This window comes from Coregonus lavaretus (assembly GCF_964263955.1).
Source record: "Coregonus lavaretus genome assembly, chromosome: 2".
NCBI classification, from domain to species: domain Eukaryota; kingdom Metazoa; phylum Chordata; class Actinopteri; order Salmoniformes; family Salmonidae; genus Coregonus; species Coregonus lavaretus.
The window spans coordinates 61,182,896-61,205,581 of record NC_139989.1 but is presented as its reverse complement, the minus strand read 5'-3'; the positions used below and the strand labels follow the sequence as shown (position 1 = coordinate 61,205,581).

The following is a 22,686-nucleotide window of genomic DNA, read 5'->3' as shown; positions in this document are numbered from 1 at the left end:
CATTTCAAGACATCAGTCAGGAAGTTAAAGCTTGGTCGCAAATGGGTCTTCCAAATGGACAATGACCCCAAGCATACTTCCAAAATTGTGGCAAAATGGCTTAAGGACAACAAAGTCAAGGTATTGGAGTGGCCATCACAAAGCCCTGACCTCAATCCTATAGAAAATGTGTGGGCAGAACTGAAAAAGCGTGTGCGAGCAAGGAGGCCTACAAACCTGACTCAGTTACACCAGCTCTGTCAGGAGGAATGGGCCAAAATTCACCCAACTTATTGTGGGAAGCTTGTGGAAGGCTACCCTAAACCTTTGACCCAAGTTAAACAATTTAAAGGCAATGCTACCAAATACTAATTGAGTGTATGTAAACTTCTGACCCACTGGGAATGTGATTAAAGAAATAAAAGCTGAAATAAATAATTCTCTCTACTATTATTCTGATATTTCACATTCTTAAAATAAAGTGGTGATCCTAACTGACCTAAGACAGGGAATTTTTACTAGGATTAAATGTCAGGAGTTGTGAAAAACAGAGTTTAAATGTATTTGGCTAAGGTGTATGTACACTAAACTTCCGACTTCAACTGTACATACATAGGTTTTGTAAATCCTGATAGCTACACCATATTATATAAAGCAAGCCCATCTTTGTAAATCCTGATAGTCACACCATATTATATGAAGCAAGCCCATCTTTGTAAATCCTGATACAGTTACACCATATTATATGAAGCAAGCCCATCTTTGTAAATCCTGATACAGTTACACCATATTATATGAAGCAAGCCCATCTTTGTAAATCCTGATACAGTTACACACTATATTATATGAAGCAAGCCGAACTTTGCTCACACATGATCAGCATCTACAGACAGCCACGGCAGACTTTTCAGTACCATAGTGTTGTGTAGTGTGTGTTTCAGTACCATAGTGTTGTGTAGTGTGTGTTTCAGTACCATAGTGTTGTGTAGTGTGTGTTTCAGTACCATAGTGTTGTGTAGTGTGTTTCAGTACCATAGTGTTGTGTAGTGTGTTTCAGTACTATAGTGTTGTGTAGTGTGTGTTTCAGTACCATAGTGTTGTGTAGTGTGTTTCAGTACCATAGTGTTGTGTAGTGTGTTTCAGTACCATAGTGTTGTGTAGTGTGTGTTTCAGTACCATATTGTTGTGTAGTGTGTTTCAGTACCATAGTGTTGTGCAGTGTGTGTTTCAGTACCATTGTGTAGTGTGTGTTTCAGTACCATAGTGTTGTGTAGTGTGTTTCAGTACCATAGTGTTGTGTAGTGTGTGTTTCAGTACCATAGTGTTGTGTAGTGTGTGTTTCAGTACTATAGTGTTGTGTAGTGTGTGTTTCAGTACCATAGTGTTGTGTAGTGTGTTTCAGTACCATAGTGTTGTGTAGTGTGTTTCAGTACCATAGTGTTGTGTAGTGTGTGTTTCAGTACCATAGTGTTGTGTAGTGTGTGTTTCAGTACCATAGTGTTGTGTAGTGTGTTTCAGTACCATAGTGTTGTGTAGTGTGTGTTTCAGTACCATAGTGTTGTGTAGTGTGTGTTTCAGTACCATAGTGTTGTGTAGTGTGTGTTTCAGTACCATAGTGTTGTGTAGTGTGTGTTTCAGTACCATAGTGTTGTGTAGTGTGTGTTTCAGTACCATATTGTTGTGTAGTGTGTTTCAGTACCATAGTGTTGTGTAGTGTGTGTTTCAGTACCATAGTGTTGTGTAGTGTGTTTCAGTACCATAGTGTTGTGTAGTGTGTGTTTCAGTACCATATTGTTGTGTAGTGTGTTTCAGTACCATAGTGTTGTGTAGTGTGTTTCAGTACCATAGTGTTGTGTAGTGTGTTTCAGTACCATAGTGTTGTGTAGTGTGTGTTTCAGTACCATATTGTTGTGTAGTGTGTTTCAGTACCATAGTGTTGTGCAGTGTGTGTTTCAGTACCATTGTGTAGTGTGTGTTTCAGTACCATAGTGTTGTGTAGTGTGTTTCAGTACCATAGTGTTGTGTAGTGTGTGTTTCAGTACCATAGTGTTGTGTAGTGTGTGTTTCAGTACTATAGTGTTGTGTAGTGTGTGTTTCAGTACCATAGTGTTGTGTAGTGTGTTTCAGTACCATAGTGTTGTGTAGTGTGTTTCAGTACCATAGTGTTGTGTAGTGTGTGTTTCAGTACCATAGTGTTGTGTAGTGTGTGTTTCAGTACCATAGTGTTGTGTAGTGTGTTTCAGTACCATAGTGTTGTGTAGTGTGTGTTTCAGTACCATAGTGTTGTGTAGTGTGTGTTTCAGTACCATAGTGTTGTGTAGTGTGTGTTTCAGTACCATAGTGTTGTGTAGTGTGTGTTTCAGTACCATAGTGTTGTGCAGTGTGTGTTTCAGTACCATAGTGTTGTGTAGTGTGTTTCAGTACCATAGTGTTGTGTAGTGTGTGTTTCAGTACCATAGTGTTGTGTAGTGTGTGTTTCAGTACCATAGTGTTGTGTAGTGTGTTTCAGTACCATAGTGTTGTGTAGTGTGTTTCAGTACTATAGTGTTGTGTAGTGTGTGTTTCAGTACCATAGTGTTGTGTAGTGTGTTTCAGTACCATAGTGTTGTGTAGTGTGTTTCAGTACCATAGTGTTGTGTAGTGTGTGTTTCAGTACCATATTGTTGTGTAGTGTGTTTCAGTACCATAGTGTTGTGCAGTGTGTGTTTCAGTACCATTGTGTAGTGTGTGTTTCAGTACCATAGTGTTGTGTAGTGTGTTTCAGTACCATAGTGTTGTGTAGTGTGTGTTTCAGTACCATAGTGTTGTGTAGTGTGTGTTTCAGTACTATAGTGTTGTGTAGTGTGTGTTTCAGTACCATAGTGTTGTGTAGTGTGTTTCAGTACCATAGTGTTGTGTAGTGTGTTTCAGTACCATAGTGTTGTGTAGTGTGTGTTTCAGTACCATAGTGTTGTGTAGTGTGTGTTTCAGTACCATAGTGTTGTGTAGTGTGTTTCAGTACCATAGTGTTGTGTAGTGTGTGTTTCAGTACCATAGTGTTGTGTAGTGTGTGTTTCAGTACCATAGTGTTGTGTAGTGTGTGTTTCAGTACCATAGTGTTGTGTAGTGTGTGTTTCAGTACCATAGTGTTGTGTAGTGTGTGTTTCAGTACCATATTGTTGTGTAGTGTGTTTCAGTACCATAGTGTTGTGTAGTGTGTGTTTCAGTACCATAGTGTTGTGTAGTGTGTTTCAGTACCATAGTGTTGTGTAGTGTGTGTTTCAGTACCATATTGTTGTGTAGTGTGTTTCAGTACCATAGTGTTGTGTAGTGTGTTTCAGTACCATAGTGTTGTGTAGTGTGTTTCAGTACCATAGTGTTGTGTAGTGTGTGTTTCAGTACCATATTGTTGTGTAGTGTGTTTCAGTACCATAGTGTTGTGCAGTGTGTGTTTCAGTACCATTGTGTAGTGTGTGTTTCAGTACCATAGTGTTGTGTAGTGTGTTTCAGTACCATAGTGTTGTGTAGTGTGTGTTTCAGTACCATAGTGTTGTGTAGTGTGTGTTTCAGTACTATAGTGTTGTGTAGTGTGTGTTTCAGTACCATAGTGTTGTGTAGTGTGTTTCAGTACCATAGTGTTGTGTAGTGTGTTTCAGTACCATAGTGTTGTGTAGTGTGTGTTTCAGTACCATAGTGTTGTGTAGTGTGTGTTTCAGTACCATAGTGTTGTGTAGTGTGTTTCAGTACCATAGTGTTGTGTAGTGTGTGTTTCAGTACCATAGTTTTGTGTAGTGTGTGTTTCAGTACCATAGTGTTGTGTAGTGTGTGTTTCAGTACCATAGTGTTGTGTAGTGTGTGTTTCAGTACCATAGTGTTGTGTAGTGTGTGTTTCAGTACCATATTGTTGTGTAGTGTGTTTCAGTACCATAGTGTTGTGTAGTGTGTGTTTCAGTACCATAGTGTTGTGTAGTGTGTTTCAGTACCATAGTGTTGTGTAGTGTGTGTTTCAGTACCATATTGTTGTGTAGTGTGTTTCAGTACCATAGTGTTGTGCAGTGTGTGTTTCAGTACCATTGTGTAGTGTGTGTTTCAGTACCATAGTGTTGTGTAGTGTGTTTCAGTACCATAGTGTTGTGTAGTGTGTGTTTCAGTATCATAGTGTTGTGTAGTGTGTGTTTCAGTACTATAGTGTTGTGTAGTGTGTGTTTCAGTACCATAGTGTTGTGTAGTGTGTTTCAGTACCATAGTGTTGTGTAGTGTGTGTTTCAGTACCATAGTGTTGTGTAGTGTGTGTTTCAGTACCATAGTGTTGTGTAGTGTGTGTTTCAGTACCATAGTGTTGTGCAGTGTGTGTTTCAGTACCATAGTGTTGTGTAGTGTGTGTTTCAGTACCATAGTGTTGTGTAGTGTGTTTCAGTACCATAGTGTTGTGTAGTGTGTGTTTGGTTAGTAGAGGGAATTGTCTTCTGAAATCCCTCCCTCTTCAGCACAAGTAAACCCGGCCGCCATGCCCCTTGCAAACTGAGAGGAAAGAGGACAAAAGGAGCGGATGCGACCGGACGTTAGACACAACACAACCCTTCATGTTCTCACACTGATTCATGCTACAAACGCACACATCCTTCTACAGCAGAACCCACCCAGTAAGCTGCTCCAGAAGGAGTTGTAGGTAGCACTCCCAGTAACAGCTCCCAGTTTGGCTGGGTTCCTCCTCACTGTATGCACTGTGAAGCCATTGGCACCAGTGACCTCCACCTCCACCACATGGTAATCACTTAGTCTAGGAGAGGAAGAGAAACCATTAGCACCAGTAACCTCCACCTCATGGTAATCACTTAATCTAGGAGAGTCCAGTGGCAAGACAGATGGAGCAAGATGGAACTGGGTCAACAATCTGCTTATTATCTCTGATCTCTATAGAGTTTTCTGTTCCAAAAACTACAATGTGTTAAGAACAGAGTCCTCTACGTTTTGTACACTCGACTCAGTGCCAACCTTTCTAAAAATGACGTTGTGTAGAACAAGTGCGAGGGCGAATAAAGTTATTGCACAGGTGTGGGGGTTCCCTAATTGAAATAGGCTATGCAAATACATGCTGAAATGTGCCTCTTAATGCCTCTTGCTTAGCTTTGCCCACCTCCTTGCTTGTTCGGCCCATAGTGTGACAGTGATTGTCATAGTTCAGCGGGCGCTTTTACAATCTTGGGTTATTTAAGAATCTTTGCTTACGCCGTGTCCGACACAATCTCCCCCTGGACGCCAGCGAAACCCAGGGTCCCCGCTGCGATGGCCGCTGCTGCCATGGTGTTGACGTTGTTAGGAGCGACGGGACAGAGCTCTGCCACCGAGCCACTGAATAAGACCCGCCTCCCCTCATCCTCTGTCCAATCAGACAGCACGTCTCCTGTCAGACGGAAACATGACGGGTGCTTGGACATCCGTATGAACAGTGCCTTCAGGCAAGAAAAGAGAGGAGGGGCTTGAGATTAGTAAAGAGAAGAGGAACAGAGGCAGAGGGCTGATTAGAAAACCTGTGTTTTCTACATCAGATGTTACAACAGAAAATATCAGATATCAAGCTCTTTAAAGGGAATAGAGAGAAATAGTAATGGCGTCTTTTTGTAGGAACTAACTCCGCCATGGTTCGTTGGACAAAGCCTATGGGGAAATGAATGGCATTTTGGAAAAACGCAGAAAAAAAGGTCTGTGGTAAACACAGGCTTAGGAGACCTTATACATTTTGTTCTATGAGATATTCTTCATCAGCTACCATTCTGTATGCTCTATGTAACATCATTCTGTCCAGTACAACCATTCTGTCTGCTCTACTCTGACATTTCAGAAGATTAGAAATAGAGAACAATGGCCTAGTTCACCTTTAATCAGAATCTGGATTTCATCTCACATTAGTCTACACATTCTCTTATACTACCTCTTATATATTAACTTCACTATCTAACTTAACTAACTTCACTATCTAATCTAACTTGACTAACTTATATATTAACTTCACTATCTAACTTAAGTTAGATAGTTAAGTTAATGAGTTATTTAACATATATTAACTTAATTATCTAACTTAGTTAAGTTAATATATGTTAGTTATCTAACTTAACTAACTTATATTAACTATTAACTAAGCTATCCCTTATAAATTAACATATTTTACTTGTTAAGTCCTCTTTCCTCCTCCCTCCTTCCCTGCACCTTTAAAGATCCACTATCATTGAGTCTCAAGATGTCCTGGCCTCCCCACAATGCACCACTGGGGACATAAAGGGTCCTCCCATGATGGTCTGCAGCCTGGCGCAGTTCCTGGTTCAGCTGTGGGTCTGAGAGGGCTGAGGGAGAGCCCACCTAAAACAGAGACAGACAGGGAGGGAGGGAGGGATTCTCAAAAGCTGATTTTAGCGTAACAAAGTGACTTAAAATTTAAAAAATTGACCATATTTTTTACCAGAAAATGGTAGTTACTTAATTTCTGGTGTGCATATGGATTGGAACACTTCCTGGATTCTCAAAAGCTGATTTTAGCGTAACAAAGTGACTTAAAATTTAAAAAATTGACCATGTTTTTTACCAGAAAATGGTAGTTACTTAATTTCTGGTGTGCACATGGATTGGAACACTTCCTGGATTCTCAAAAGCTGATTTTAGCGTAACAAAGTGACTTAAAATAAAATAAATTGACCATATTTTTTACCAGAAAATTGTAGTTACTTAATTTCTGGTGTGCACATGGATTGGAACACTTCCTGGATTCTCAAAAGCTGATTTTAGCGTAACAAAGTGACTTAAATTTTTTAAAATTGACCATAATTTTTACCAGAAAATGGTAGTTACTTAATTTCTGGTGTGCACATGGATTGGAACACTTCCTGGATTCTCAAAAGCTGATTTTAGCGTAACAAAGTGACTTAAAATTTTAAAAATTGACCATGATTTTTACCAGAAAATGGTAGTTACTTAATTTCTGGTGTGCACATGGATTGGAACACTTCCTGGATTCTCAAAAGCTGATTTTAGCGTAACAAAGTGACTTAAAATTTAAAAAATTGACCATAATTTTTACCAGAAAATGGTAGTTACTTAATTTCTGGTGTGCACATGGATTGGAACACTTCCTGGATTCTCAAAAGCTGATTTTAGCGTAACAAAGTGACTTAAAATTTAAAAAATTGACCATATTTTTTACCAGAAAATGGTAGTTACTTAATTTCTGGTGTGCACATGGATTGGAACACTTCCTGGATTCTCAAAAGCTGATTTTAGCGTAACAAAGTGACTTAAAATTTAAAAAATTGACCATGTTTTTTACCAGAAAATGGTAGTTACTTAATTTCTGGTGTGCACATGGATTGGAACACTTCCTGGATTCTCAAAAGCTGATTTTAGCGTAACAAAGTGACTTAAAATTTAAAAAATTGACCATATTTTTTACCAGAAAATGGTAGTTACTTAATTTCTGGTGTGCACATGGATTGGAACACTTCCTGGATTCTCAAAAGCTGATTTTAGCGTAACAAAGTGACTTAAAATAAAATAAATTGACCATATTTTTTACCAGAAATTGGTAGTTACTTCATTTCTGGTGTGCACATGGATTGGAACACTTCCTGGATTCTCAAAAGCTGATTTTAGCGTAACAAAGTGACTTAAAATAAAATAAATTGACCATATTTTTTACCAGAAAATTGTAGTTACTTAATTTCTGGTGTGCACATGGATTGGAACACTTCCTGGATTCTCAAAAGCTGATTTTAGCATAACAAAGTGACGTAAAATAAAAAAAAATTGACCATATTTTTTACCAGAAAATGGTAGTTACTTAATTTCTGGTGTGCACATGGATTGGAACACTTCCTGGATTCTCAAAAGCTGATTTTAGCGTAACAAAGTGACTTAAAATAAAATAAATTGACAATATTTTTTACCAGAAAATTGTAGTTACTTAATTTCTGGTGTGCACATGGATTGGAACACTTCCTGGATTCTCAAAAGCTGATTTTAGCGTAACAAAGTGACTTAAAATTTAAAAAATTGACCATAATTTTTACCAGAAAATGGTAGTTACTTAATTTCTGGTGTGCACATGGATTGGAACACTTCCTGGATTCTCAAAAGCTGATTTTAGCGTAACAAAGTGACTTAACATTTTAAAAATTGACCATAATTTTTACCAGAAAATGGTAGTTACTTAATTTCTGGTGTGCACATGGATTGGAACACTTCCTGGATTCTCAAAAGCTGATTTTAGCGTAACAAAGTGACTTAAAATAAAATAAATTGACCATATTTTTTACCAGAAAATTGTAGTTACTTAATTTCTGGTGTGCACATGGATTGGAACACTTCCTGGATTCTCAAAAGCTGATTTTATCGTAACAAAGTGACTTAAAATTTAAAAAATTGACCATAATTTTTACCAGAAAATGGTAGTTACTTAATTTCTGGTGTGCACATGGATTGGAACACTTCCTGGATTCTCAAAAGCTGATTTTAGCGTAACAAAGTGACTTAAAATTTAAAAAATTGACCATAATTTTTACCAGAAAATGGTAGTTACTTAATTTCTGGTGTGCACATGGATTGGAACACTTCCTGGATTCTCAAAAGCTGATTTTAGCGTAACAAAGTGACTTAAAATAAAATAAATTGACCATATTTTTTACCAGAAAATTGTAGTTACTTAATTTCTGGTGTGCACATGGATTGGAACACTTCCTGGATTCTCAAAAGCTGATTTTAGCGTAACAAAGTGACTTAAAATTTAAAAAATTGACCATATTTTTTACCAGAAAATGGTAGTTACTTAATTTCTGGTGTGCACATGGATTGGAACACTTCCTGGATTCTCAAAAGCTGATTTTAGCGTAACAAAGTGACTTAAAATTAAAAAAATTGACCATATTTTTTACCAGAAAATGGTAGTTACTTAATTTCTGGTGTGCACATGGATTGGAACACTTCCTGGATTCTCAAAAGCTGATTTTAGCGTAACAAAGTGACTTAAAATAAAATACATTGACCATATTTCTTACCAGAAAATTGTAGTTACTTAATTTCTGGTGTGCACATGGATTGGAACACTTCCTGGATTCTCAAAAGCTGATTTTAGCGTAACAAAGTGACTTAAAATTAAAAAAATTGACCATATTTTTTACCAGAAATTGGTAGTTACTTCATTTCTGGTGTGCACATGGATTGGAACACTTCCTGGATTCTCAAAAGCTGATTTTAGCGTAACAAAGTGACTTAAAATAAAATAAATTGACCATATTTTTTACCAGAAAATTGTAGTTACTTAATTTCTGGTGTGCACATGGATTGGAACACTTCCTGGATTCTCAAAAGCTGATTTTAGCGTAACAAAGTGACTTAAAATTTTAAAAATTGACCATAATTTTTACCAGAAAATGGTAGTTACTTAATTTCTGGTGTGCACATGGATTGGAACACTTCCTGGATTCTCAAAAGCTGATTTTAGCGTAACAAAGTGACTTAAAATTTTAAAAATTGACCATGATTTTTACCAGAAAATGGTAGTTACTTAATTTCTGGTGTGCACATGGATTGGAACACTTCCTGGATTCTCAAAAGCTGATTTTAGCGTAACAAAGTGACTTAAAATTAAATAAATTGACCATATTTTTTACCAGAAAATGGTAGTTACTTAATTTCTGGTGTGCACATGGATTGGAACACTTCCTGGATTCTCAAAAGCTGATTTTAGCGTAACAAAGTGACTTAAAATTTAAAAAATTGACCATAATTTTTACCAGAAAATGGTAGTTACTTAATTTCTGGTGTGCACATGGATTGGAACACTTCCTGGATTCTCAAAAGCTGATTTTAGCGTAACAAAGTGACTTAAAATTAAAAAAATTGACCATAATTTTTACCAGAAAATGGTAGTTACTTAATTTCTGGTGTGCACATGGATTGGAACACTTCCTGGATTCTCAAAAGCTGATTTTAGCATAACAAAGTGACGTAAAATAAAAAAAAATTGACCATATTTTTTACCAGAAAATGGTAGTTACTTAATTTCTGGTGTGCACATGGATTGGAACACTTCCTGGATTCTCAAAAGCTGATTTTAGCGTAACAAAGTGACTTAAAATTTAAAAAATTGACCATATTTTTTACCAGAAAATGGTAGTTACTTAATTTCTGGTGTGCACATGGATTGGAACACTTCCTGGATTCTCAAAAGCTGATTTTAGCGTAACAAAGTGACTTAAAATTAAAAAAATTGACCATATTTTTTACCAGAAAATGGTAGTTACTTAATTTCTGGTGTGCACATGGATTGGAACACTTCCTGGATTCTCAAAAGCTGATTTTAGCGTAACAAAGTGACTTAAAATTTAAAAAATTGACCATAATTTTTACCAGAAAATGGTAGTTACTTAATTTCTGGTGTGCACATGGATTGGAACACTTCCTGGATTCTCAAAAGCTGATTTTAGCGTAACAAAGTGACTTAAAATTTAAAAAATTGACCATAATTTTTACCAGAAAATGGTAGTTACTTAATTTCTGGTGTGCACATGGATTGGAACACTTCCTGGATTCTCAAAAGCTGATTTTAGCATAACAAAGTGACGTAAAATAAAAAAAAATTGACCATATTTTTTACCAGAAAATGGTAGTTACTTAATTTCTGGTGTGCACATGGATTGGAACACTTCCTGGATTCTCAAAAGCTGATTTTAGCGTAACAAAGTGACTTAAAATTTAAAAAATTGACCATATTTTTTACCAGAAAATGGTAGTTACTTAATTTCTGGTGTGCACATGGATTGGAACACTTCCTGGATTCTCAAAAGCTGATTTTAGCGTAACAAAGTGACTTAAAATTTAAAAAATTGACCATATTTTTTACCAGAAAATGGTAGTTACTTAATTTCTGGTGTGCACATGGATTGGAACACTTCCTGGATTCTCAAAAGCTGATTTTAGCGTAACAAAGTGACTTAAAATTTTAAAAATTGACCATAATTTTTACCAGAAAATGGTAGTTACTTAATTTCTGGTGTGCACATGGATTGGAACACTTCCTGGATTCTCAAAAGCTGATTTTAGCGTAACAAAGTGACTTAAAATTAAAAAAATTGACCATATTTTTTACCAGAAAATGGTAGTTACTTAATTTCTGGTGTGCACATGGATTGGAACACTTCCTGGATTCTCAAAAGCTGATTTTAGCGTAACAAAGTGACTTAAAATTAAAAAAATTGACCATATTTTTTACCAGAAAATGGTAGTTACTTAATTTCTGGTGTGCACATGGATTGGAACACTTCCTGGATTCTCAAAAGCTGATTTTAGCGTAACAAAGTGACTTAAAATTTAAAAAATTGACCATGTTTTTTACCAGAAAATGGTAGTTACTTAATTTCTGGTGTGCACATGGATTGGAACACTTCCTGGATTCTCAAAAGCTGATTTTAGCGTAACAAAGTGACTTAAAATAAAATAAATTGACCATATTTTTTACCAGAAAATGGTAGTTACTTAATTTCTGGTGTGCACATGGATTGGAACACTTCCTGGATTCTCAAAAGCTGATTTTAGCGTAACAAAGTGACTTAAAATTGTAAAAATTGACCATAATTTTTACCAGAAAATTGTAGTTACTTAATTTCTGGTGTGCACATGGATTGGAACACTTCCTGGATTCTCAAAAGCTGATTTTAGCGTAACAAAGTGACATAAAATAAATTGACCATATTTTTTAACAGAAAATTGTAGTTACTTAATTTCTGGTGTGCACATGGATTGGAACACTTCCTGGATTCTCAAAAGCTGATTTTAGCGTAACAAAGTGACATAAAATAAATTGACCATATTTTTTACCAGAAAATTGTAGTTACTTAATTTCTGGTGTGCACATGGATTGGAACACTTCCTGGATTCTCAAAAGCTGATTTTAGCGTAACAAAGTGACTTAAAATTTAAAAAATTGACCATATTTTTTACCAGAAAATGGTAGTTACTTAATTTCTGGTGTGCACATGGATTGGAACACTTCCTGGATTCTCAAAAGCTGATTTTAGCGTAACAAAGTGACTTAAAATTTAAAAAATTGACCATATTTTTTACCTGAAAATTGTAGTTACTTAATTTCTGGTGTGCACATGGATTGGAACACTTCCTGGATTCTCAAAAGCTGATTTTAGCGTAACAAAGTGACTTAAAATAAAATAAATTGACCATATTTCTTACCAGAAAATTGTAGTTACTTAATTTCTGGTGTGCACATGGATTGGAACACTTCATGGATTCTCAAAAGCTGATTTTAGCGTAACAAAGTGACTTAAAATTAAAAAAACTGACCATATTTTTTACCAGAAAATGGTAGTTACTTCATTTCTGGTGTGCACATGGATTGGAACACTTCCTGGATTCTCAAAAGCTGATTTTAGCGTAACAAAGTGACATAAAATAAATTGACCATATTTTTTACCAGAAAATTGTAGTTACTTAATTTCTGGTGTGCACATGGATTGGAACACTTCCTGGATTCTCAAAAGCTGATTTTAGCATAACAAAGTGACGTAAAATAAAAAAAAATTGACCATATTTTTTACCAGAAAATGGTAGTTACTTAATTTCTGGTGTGCACATGGATTGGAACACTTCCTGGATTCTCAAAAGCTGATTTTAGCGTAACAAAGTGACTTAAAATTTAAAAAATTGACCATATTTTTTACCAGAAATTGGTAGTTACTTCATTTCTGGTGTGCACATGGATTGGAACACTTCCTGGATTCTCAAAAGCTGATTTTAGCGTAACAAAGTGACTTAAAATAAAATTAATTGACCATATTTTTTACCAGAAAATTGTAGTTACTTAATTTCTGGTGTGCACATGGATTGGAACACTTCCTGGATCCTCAAAAGCTGATTTTAGCATAACAAAGTGACGTAAAATAAAAAAAAATTGACCATATTTTTTACCAGAAAATGGTAGTTACTTAATTTCTGGTGTGCACATGGATTGGAACACTTCCTGGATTCTCAAAAGCTGATTTTAGCGTAACAAAGTGACTTAAAATTTAAAAAATTGACCATATTCTTTACCAGAAAATGGGAGTTACTTAATTTCTGGTGTGCACATGGATTGGAACACTTCCTGGATTCTGAAAAGCTGATTTTAGCGTAACAAAGTGACTTAAAATTAAAAAAATTGACCATATTTTTTACCAGAAAATGGTAGTTACTTCATTTCTGGTGTGCACATGGATTGGAACACTTCCTGGATTCTCAAAAGCTGATTTTAGCGTAACAAAGTGACTTAAAATAAAATAAATTGACCATATTTTTTTACCAGAAAATGGTAGTTACTTAATTTCTGGTGTGCACATGGATTGGAACACTTCCTGGATTCTCAAAAGCTGATTTTAGCGTAACAAAGTGACTTAAAATAAAATAAATTGACCATATTTTTTACCAGAAAATTTTATTTACTTCATTTATGGTGTGCACATGGATTGGAACACTTCCTGGATTCTCAAAAGCTGATTTTAGCGTAACAAAGTGACTTAAAATTAAAAAAATTGACCATATTTTTACCAGAAAATGGTAGTTACTTAATTTCTGGTGTGCACATGGATTGGAACACTTCCTGGATTCTCAAAAGCTGATTTTAGCGTAACAAAGTTACTTAAAATTATAAAAATTGACCATATTTTTTACCAGAAAATGGTAGTTACTTAATTTCTGGTGTGCACATGGATTGGAACACTTCCTGGATTCTCAAAAGCTGATTTTAGCGTAACAAAGTGACTTAAAATTTTAAAAATTGACCATATTCTTTACCAGAAAATGGTAGTTACTTAATTTCTGGTGTGCACATGGATTGGAACACTTCCTGGATTCTCAAAAGCTGATTTTAGCGTAACAAAGTGACTTAAAATAAAATAAATTGACCATATTTTTTACCAGAAAATGGTAGTTACTTAATTTATGGTGTGCACATGGATTGGAACACTTCCTGGATTCTCAAAAGCTGATTTTAGCGTAACAAAGTGACTTAAAATTTAAAAAATTGACCATATTTTTTACCAGAAAATGGTAGTTACTTAATTTCTGGTGTGCACATGGATTGGAACACTTCCTGGATTCTCAAAAGCTGATTTTAGCATAACAAAGTGACTTAAAATAAAAAAAATTGACCATATTTTTTACCAGAAAATTGTAGTTACTTAATTTCTGGTGTGCACATGGATTGGAACACTTCCTGGATTCTCAAAAGCTGATTTTAGCGTAACAAAGTGACTTAAAATAAAATAAATTGACCATATTTTTTACCAGAAAATTGTAGTTACTTAATTTCTGGTGTGCACATGGATTGGAACACTTCCTGGATTCTCAAAAGCTGATTTTAGCGTAACAAAGTGACTTAAAATTTAAAAAATTGACCATATTTTTTACCAGAAAATGGTAGTTACTTTATTTCTGGTGTGCACATGGATTGGAACACTTCCTGGATTCTCAAAAGCTGATTTTAGCATAACAAAGTGACTTAAAATAAAACAAATTGACCATATTTTTTACCAGAAAATTGTAGTTACTTAATTTCTGGTGTGCACATGGATTGGAACACTTCCTGGATTCTCAAAAGCTGATTTTAGCGTAACAAAGTGACTTAAAATTTAAAAAATTGACCATATTTTTTACCAGAAAATGGTAGTTACTTAATTTCTGGTGTGCACATGGATTGGAACACTTCCTGGATTCTCAAAAGCTGATTTTAGCGTAACAAAGTTACTTAAAATTTAAAAAATTGACCATATTTTTTACCATAAAATGGTAGTTACTTAATTTCTGGTGTGCACATGGATTGGAACACTTCCTGGATTCTCAAAAGCTGATTTTAGCGTAACAAAGTGACTTAAAATTTTAAAAATTGACCATATTTTTTACCAGAAAATTGTAGTTACTTAATTTCTGGTGTGCACATGGATTGGAACACTTCCTGGATTCTCAAAAGCTGATTTTAGCGTAACAAAGTGACTTAAAATAAAATAAATTGACCATATTTTTTACCAGAAAATGGTAGTTACTTAATTTCTGGTGTGCACATGGATTGGAACACTTCCTGGATTCTCAAAAGCTGATTTTAGCGTAACAAAGTGACTTAAAATTTAAAAAATTGACCATATTTTTTACCAGAAAATGGTAGTTACTTTATTTCTGGTGTGCACATGGATTGGAACACTTCCTGGATTCTCAAAAGCTGATTTTAGCATAACAAAGTGACTTAAAATAAAAAAAATTGACCATATTTTTTACCAGAAAATTGTAGTTACTTAATTTCTGGTGTGCACATGGATTGGAACACTTCCTGGATTCTCAAAAGCTGATTTTAGCGTAACAAAGTGACTTAAAATTTAAAAAATTGACCATATTTTTTACCAGAAAATGGTAGTTACTTAATTTCTGGTGTGCACATGGATTGGAACACTTCCTGGATTCTCAAAAGCTGATTTTAGCGTAACAAAGTTACTTAAAATTTAAAAAATTGACCATATTTTTTACCATAAAATGGTAGTTACTTAATTTCTGGTGTGCACATGGATTGGAACACTTCCTGGATTCTCAAAAGCTGATTTTAGCGTAACAAAGTGACTTAAAATTTTAAAAATTGACCATATTTTTTACCAGAAAATGGTAGTTACTTAATTTCTGGTGTGCACATGGATTGGAACACTTCCTGGATTCTCAAAAGCTGATTTTAGCGTAACAAAGTGACTTAAAATAAAATAAATTGACCATATTTTTTACCAGAAAATGGTAGTTACTTAATTTCTGGTGTGCACATGGATTGGAACACTTCCTGGATTCTCAAAAGCTGATTTTAGCGTAACAAAGTGACTTAAAATTTAAAAAATTGACCATATTTTTTACCAGAAAATGGTAGTTACTTAATTTCTGGTGTGCACATGGATTGGAACACTTCCTGGATTCTCAAAAGCTGATTTTATCATAACAAAGTAACTTAAAATAAAAAAAATTGACCATATTTTTTACCAGAAAATGGTAGTTACTTAATTTCTGGTGTGCACATGGATTGGAACACTTCCTGGATTCTCAAAAGCTGATTTTAGCGTAACAAAGTGACTTAAAATAAAATAAATTGACCATATTTTTTACCAGAAAATGGTAGTTACTTAATTTCTGGTGTGCACATGGATTGGAACACTTCCTGGATTCTCAAAAGCTGATTTTAGCGTAACAAAGTGACTTAAAATTGTAAAAATTGACCATAATTTTTACCAGAAAATAGTAGTTACTTAATTTCTGGTGTGCACATGGATTGGAACACTTCCTGGATTCTCAAAAGCTGATTTTAGCGTAACAAAGTGACATAAAATAAATTGACCATATTTTTTAACAGAAAATTGTAGTTACTTAATTTCTGGTGTGCACATGGATTGGAACACTTCCTGGATTCTCAAAAGCTGATTTTAGCGTAACAAAGTGACATAAAATAAATTGACCATATTTTTTACCAGAAAATTGTAGTTACTTAATTTCTGGTGTGCACATGGATTGGAACACTTCCTGGATTCTCAAAAGCTGATTTTAGCGTAACAAAGTGACTTAAAATTTAAAAAATTGACCATATTTTTTACCAGAAAATGGTAGTTACTTAATTTCTGGTGTGCACATGGATTGGAACACTTCCTGGATTCTCAAAAGCTGATTTTAGCGTAACAAAGTGACTTAAAATTTAAAAAATTGACCATATTTTTTACCTGAAAATTGTAGTTACTTAATTTCTGGTGTGCACATGGATTGGAACACTTCCTGGATTCTCAAAAGCTGATTTTAGCGTAACAAAGTGACTTAAAATAAAATAAATTGACCATATTTCTTACCAGAAAATTGTAGTTACTTAATTTCTGGTGTGCACATGGATTGGAACACTTCATGGATTCTCAAAAGCTGATTTTAGCGTAACAAAGTGACTTAAAATTTAAAAAATTGACCATATTTTTTACCAGAAAATGGTAGTTACTTAATTTCTGGTGTGCACATGGATTGGAACACTTCCTGGATTCTCAAAAGCTGATTTTATCATAACAAAGTAACTTAAAATAAAAAAAATTGACCATATTTTTTACCAGAAAATGGTAGTTACTTAATTTCTGGTGTGCACATGGATTGGAACACTTCCTGGATTCTCAAAAGCTGATTTTAGCGTAACAAAGTGACTTAAAATAAAATAAATTGACCATATTTTTTACCAGAAAATGGTAGTTACTTAATTTCTGGTGTGCACATGGATTGGAACACTTCCTGGATTCTCAAAAGCTGATTTTAGCGTAACAAAGTGACTTAAAATTGTAAAAATTGACCATAATTTTTACCAGAAAATAGTAGTTACTTAATTTCTGGTGTGCACATGGATTGGAACACTTCCTGGATTCTCAAAAGCTGATTTTAGCGTAACAAAGTGACATAAAATAAATTGACCATATTTTTTAACAGAAAATTGTAGTTACTTAATTTCTGGTGTGCACATGGATTGGAACACTTCCTGGATTCTCAAAAGCTGATTTTAGCGTAACAAAGTGACATAAAATAAATTGACCATATTTTTTACCAGAAAATTGTAGTTACTTAATTTCTGGTGTGCACATGGATTGGAACACTTCCTGGATTCTCAAAAGCTGATTTTAGCGTAACAAAGTGACTTAAAATTTAAAAAATTGACCATATTTTTTACCAGAAAATGGTAGTTACTTAATTTCTGGTGTGCACATGGATTGGAACACTTCCTGGATTCTCAAAAGCTGATTTTAGCGTAACAAAGTGACTTAAAATTTAAAAAATTGACCATATTTTTTACCTGAAAATTGTAGTTACTTAATTTCTGGTGTGCACATGGATTGGAACACTTCCTGGATTCTCAAAAGCTGATTTTAGCGTAACAAAGTGACTTAAAATAAAATAAATTGACCATATTTCTTACCAGAAAATTGTAGTTACTTAATTTCTGGTGTGCACATGGATTGGAACACTTCATGGATTCTCAAAAGCTGATTTTAGCGTAACAAAGTGACTTAAAATTAAAAAAACTGACCATATTTTTTACCTGAAAATGGTAGTTACTTCATTTCTGGTGTGCACATGGATTGGAACACTTCCTGGATTCTCAAAAGCTGATTTTAGCGTAACAAAGTGACGTAAAATAAAAAAAAATTGACCATATTTTTTACCAGAAAATGGTAGTTACTTAATTTCTGGTGTGCACATGGATTGGAACACTTCCTGGATTCTCAAAAGCTGATTTTAGCGTAACAAAGTGACTTAAAATTTAAAAAATTGACCATATTTTTTACCAGAAATTGGTAGTTACTTCATTTCTGGTGTGCACATGGATTGGAACACTTCCTGGATTCTCAAAAGCTGATTTTAGCGTAACAAAGTGACTTAAAATAAAATAAATTGACCATATCTTTTACCAGAAAATTGTAGTTACTTAATTTCTGGTGTGCACATGGATTGGAACACTTCCTGGATCCTCAAAAGCTGATTTTAGCATAACAAAGTGACGTAAAATAAAAAAAAATTGACCATATTTTTTACCAGAAAATGGTAGTTACTTAATTTCTGGTGTGCACATGGATTGGAACACTTCCTGGATTCTCAAAAGCTGATTTTAGCGTAACAAAGTGACTTAAAATTTAAAAAATTGACCATATTCTTTACCAGAAAATGGTAGTTACTTAATTTCTGGTGTGCACATGGATTGGAACACTTCCTGGATTCTGAAAAGCTGATTTTAGCGTAACAAAGTGACTTAAAATTTAAAAAATTGACCATATTTTTTACCAGAAAATGGTAGTTACTTCATTTCTGGTGTGCACATGGATTGGAACACTTCCTGGATTCTCAAAAGCTGATTTTAGCGTAACAAAGTGACTTAAAATAAAATAAATTGACCATATTTTTTTACCAGAAAATGGTAGTTACTTAATTTCTGGTGTGCACATGGATTGGAACACTTCCTGGATTCTCAAAAGCTGATTTTAGCGTAACAAAGTGACTTAAAATAAAATAAATTAACCATATTTTTTACCAGAAAATTTTATTTACTTCATTTATGGTGTGCACATGGATTGGAACACTTCCTGGATTCTCAAAAGCTGATTTTAGCGTAACAAAGTGACTTAAAATTAAAAAAATTGACCATATTTTTACCAGAAAATGGTAGTTACTTAATTTCTGGTGTGCACATGGATTGGAACCCTTCCTGGATTCTCAAAAGCTGATTTTAGCGTAACAAAGTTACTTAAAATTAAAAAAATTGACCATATTTTTTACCAAAAAATGGTAGTTACTTAATTTCTGGTGTGCACATGGATTGGAACACTTCCTGGATTCTCAAAAGCTGATTTTAGCGTAACAAAGTGACTTAAAATTTTAAAAATTGACCATATTCTTTACCAGAAAATGGTAGTTACTTAATTTCTGGTGTGCACATGGATTGGAACACTTCCTGGATTCTCAAAAGCTGATTTTAGCGTAACAAAGTGACTTAAAATAAAATAAATTGACCATATTTTTTACCAGAAAATTGTAGTTACTTAATTTCTGGTGTGCACATGGATTGGAACACTTCCTGGATTCTCAAAAGCTGATTTTAGCGTAACAAAGTGACTTAAAATTTAAAAAATTGACCATATTTTTTACCAGAAAATGGTAGTTACTTAATTTCTGGTGTGCACATGGATTGGAACACTTCCTGGATTCTCAAAAGCTGATTTTAGCATAACAAAGTGACTTAAAATAAAAAAAATTGACCATATTTTTTACCAGAAAATTGTAGTTACTTAATTTCTGGTGTGCACATGGATTGGAACACTTCCTGGATTCTCAAAAGCTGATTTTAGCGTAACAAAGTGACTTAAAATAAAATAAATTGACCATATTTTTTACCAGAAAATTGTAGTTACTTAATTTCTGGTGTGCACATGGATTGGAACACTTCCTGGATTCTCAAAAGCTGATTTTAGCGTAACAAAGTGACTTAAAATTAAAAAAATTGACCATATTTTTTACCAGAAAATGGTAGTTACTTAATTTCTGGTGTGCACATGGATTGGAACACTTCCTGGATTCTCAAAAGCTGATTTTAGCATAACAAAGTGACTTAAAATAAAAAAAATTGACCATATTTTTTACCAGAAAATTGTAGTTACTTAATTTCTGGTGTGCACATGGATTGGAACACTTCCTGGATTCTCAAAAGCTGATTTTAGCGTAACAAAGTGACTTAAAATTTAAAAAATTGACCATATTTTTTACCAGAAAATGGTAGTTACTTAATTTCTGGTGTGCACATGGATTGGAACACTTCCTGGATTCTCAAAAGCTGATTTTAGCGTAACAAAGTTACTTAAAATTTAATAAATTGACCATATTTTTTACCAGAAAATGGTAGTTACTTAATTTCTGGTGTGCACATGGATTGGAACACTTCCTGGATTCTCAAAAGCTGATTTTAGCGTAACAAAGTGACTTAAAATTTTAAAAATTGACCATATTTTTTACCAGAAAATGGTAGTTACTTAATTTCTGGTGTGCACATGGATTGGAACACTTCCTGGATTCTCAAAAGCTGATTTTAGCGTAACAAAGTGACTTAAAATAAAATAAATTGACCATATTTTTTACCAGAAAATGGTAGTTACTTAATTTCTGGTGTGCACATGGATTGGAACACTTCCTGGATTCTCAAAAGCTGATTTTAGCGTAACAAAGTGACTTAAAATTTAAAAAATTGACCATGTTTTTTACCAGAAAATGGTAGTTACTTAATTTCTGGTGTGCACATGGATTGGAACACTTCCTGGATTCTCAAAAGCTGATTTTAGCGTAACAAAGTGACTTAAAATAAAATAAATTGACCATATTTTTTACCAGAAAATGGTAGTTACTTAATTTCTGGTGTGCACATGGATTGGAACACTTCCTGGATTCTCAAAAGCTGATTTTAGCGTAACAAAGTGACTTAAAATTGTAAAAATTGACCATAATTTTTACCAGAAAATTGTAGTTACTTAATTTCTGGTGTGCACCTGGATTGGAACACTTCCTGGATTCTCAAAAGCTGATTTTAGCGTAACAAAGTGACATAAAATAAATTGACCATATTTTTTAACAGAAAATTGTAGTTACTTAATTTCTGGTGTGCACATGGATTGGAACACTTCCTGGATTCTCAAAAGCTGATTTTAGCGTAACAAAGTGACATAAAATAAATTGACCATATTTTTTACCAGAAAATTGTAGTTACTTAATTTCTGGTGTGCACATGGATTGGAACACTTCCTGGATTCTCAAAAGCTGATTTTAGCGTAACAAAGTGACTTAAAATTTAAAAAATTGACCATATTTTTTACCAGAAAATGGTAGTTACTTAATTTCTGGTGTGCACATGGATTGGAACACTTCCTGGATTCTCAAAAGCTGATTTTAGCGTAACAAAGTGACTTAAAATTTAAAAAATTGACCATATTTTTTACCTGAAAATTGTAGTTACTTAATTTCTGGTGTGCACATGGATTGGAACACTTCCTGGATTCTCAAAAGCTGATTTTAGCGTAACAAAGTGACTTAAAATAAAATAAATTGACCATATTTCTTACCAGAAAATTGTAGTTACTTAATTTCTGGTGTGCACATGGATTGGAACACTTCATGGATTCTCAAAAGCTGATTTTAGCGTAACAAAGTGACTTAAAATTAAAAAAACTGACCATATTTTTTACCAGAAAATGGTAGTTACTTCATTTCTGGTGTGCACATGGATTGGAACACTTCCTGGATTCTCAAAAGCTGATTTTAGCGTAACAAAGTGACATAAAATAAATTGACCATATTTTTTACCAGAAAATTGTAGTTACTTAATTTCTGGTGTGCACATGGATTGGAACACTTCCTGGATTCTCAAAAGCTGATTTTAGCATAACAAAGTGACGTAAAATAAAAAAAAATTGACCATATTTTTTACCAGAAAATGGTAGTTACTTAATTTCTGGTGTGCACATGGATTGGAACACTTCCTGGATTCTCAAAAGCTGATTTTAGCGTAACAAAGTGACTTAAAATTTAAAAAATTGACCATATTTTTTACCAGAAATTGGTAGTTACTTCATTTCTGGTGTGCACATGGATTGGAACACTTCCTGGATTCTCAAAAGCTGATTTTAGCGTAACAAAGTGACTTAAAATAAAATTAATTGACCATATTTTTTACCAGAAAATTGTAGTTACTTAATTTCTGGTGTGCACATGGATTGGAACACTTCCTGGATCCTCAAAAGCTGATTTTAGCATAACAAAGTGACGTAAAATAAAAAAAAATTGACCATATTTTTTACCAGAAAATGGTAGTTACTTAATTTCTGGTGTGCACATGGATTGGAACACTTCCTGGATTCTCAAAAGCTGATTTTAGCGTAACAAAGTGACTTAAAATTTAAAAAATTGACCATATTCTTTACCAGAAAATGGGAGTTACTTAATTTCTGGTGTGCACATGGATTGGAACACTTCCTGGATTCTGAAAAGCTGATTTTAGCGTAACAAAGTGACTTAAAATTAAAAAAATTGACCATATTTTTTACCAGAAAATGGTAGTTACTTCATTTCTGGTGTGCACATGGATTGGAACACTTCCTGGATTCTCAAAAGCTGATTTTA

At 34.1% G+C, this 22,686-nt stretch overlaps 1 protein-coding gene across 6 annotated transcripts in view; it reads right to left on the bottom strand.

Moving 5' to 3' along the window:
• aspdh (aspartate dehydrogenase domain containing) overlaps positions 1-22,686 on the bottom strand; it is a 67,373-nt gene that overhangs the window by 25,046 nt on the left and 19,641 nt on the right. For 2 of the 6 annotated variants that reach the window (XR_014610275.1, XR_014610276.1), the window contains exons 5-8: positions 6,166-6,315; positions 5,188-5,411; positions 4,599-4,738; positions 4,379-4,479 (exon numbers count right to left, since the gene is read on the bottom strand). Coding sequence is in view for 4 of the 6 variants with exons in the window: in XM_084147734.1 (XP_084003860.1) it covers positions 4,442-4,479; positions 4,599-4,738; positions 5,188-5,411; positions 6,166-6,315 (552 nt within the window). In the remaining 2 variants the exon portion in view is untranslated. Of the gene's footprint in view, positions 1-803; positions 4,480-4,598; positions 4,739-5,187; positions 5,412-6,165; positions 6,316-22,686 lie in introns of those variants that run through there. The other 4 variants (XM_084147734.1, XM_084147736.1, XM_084147735.1 and 1 more) reach the window with 3 other exon arrangements.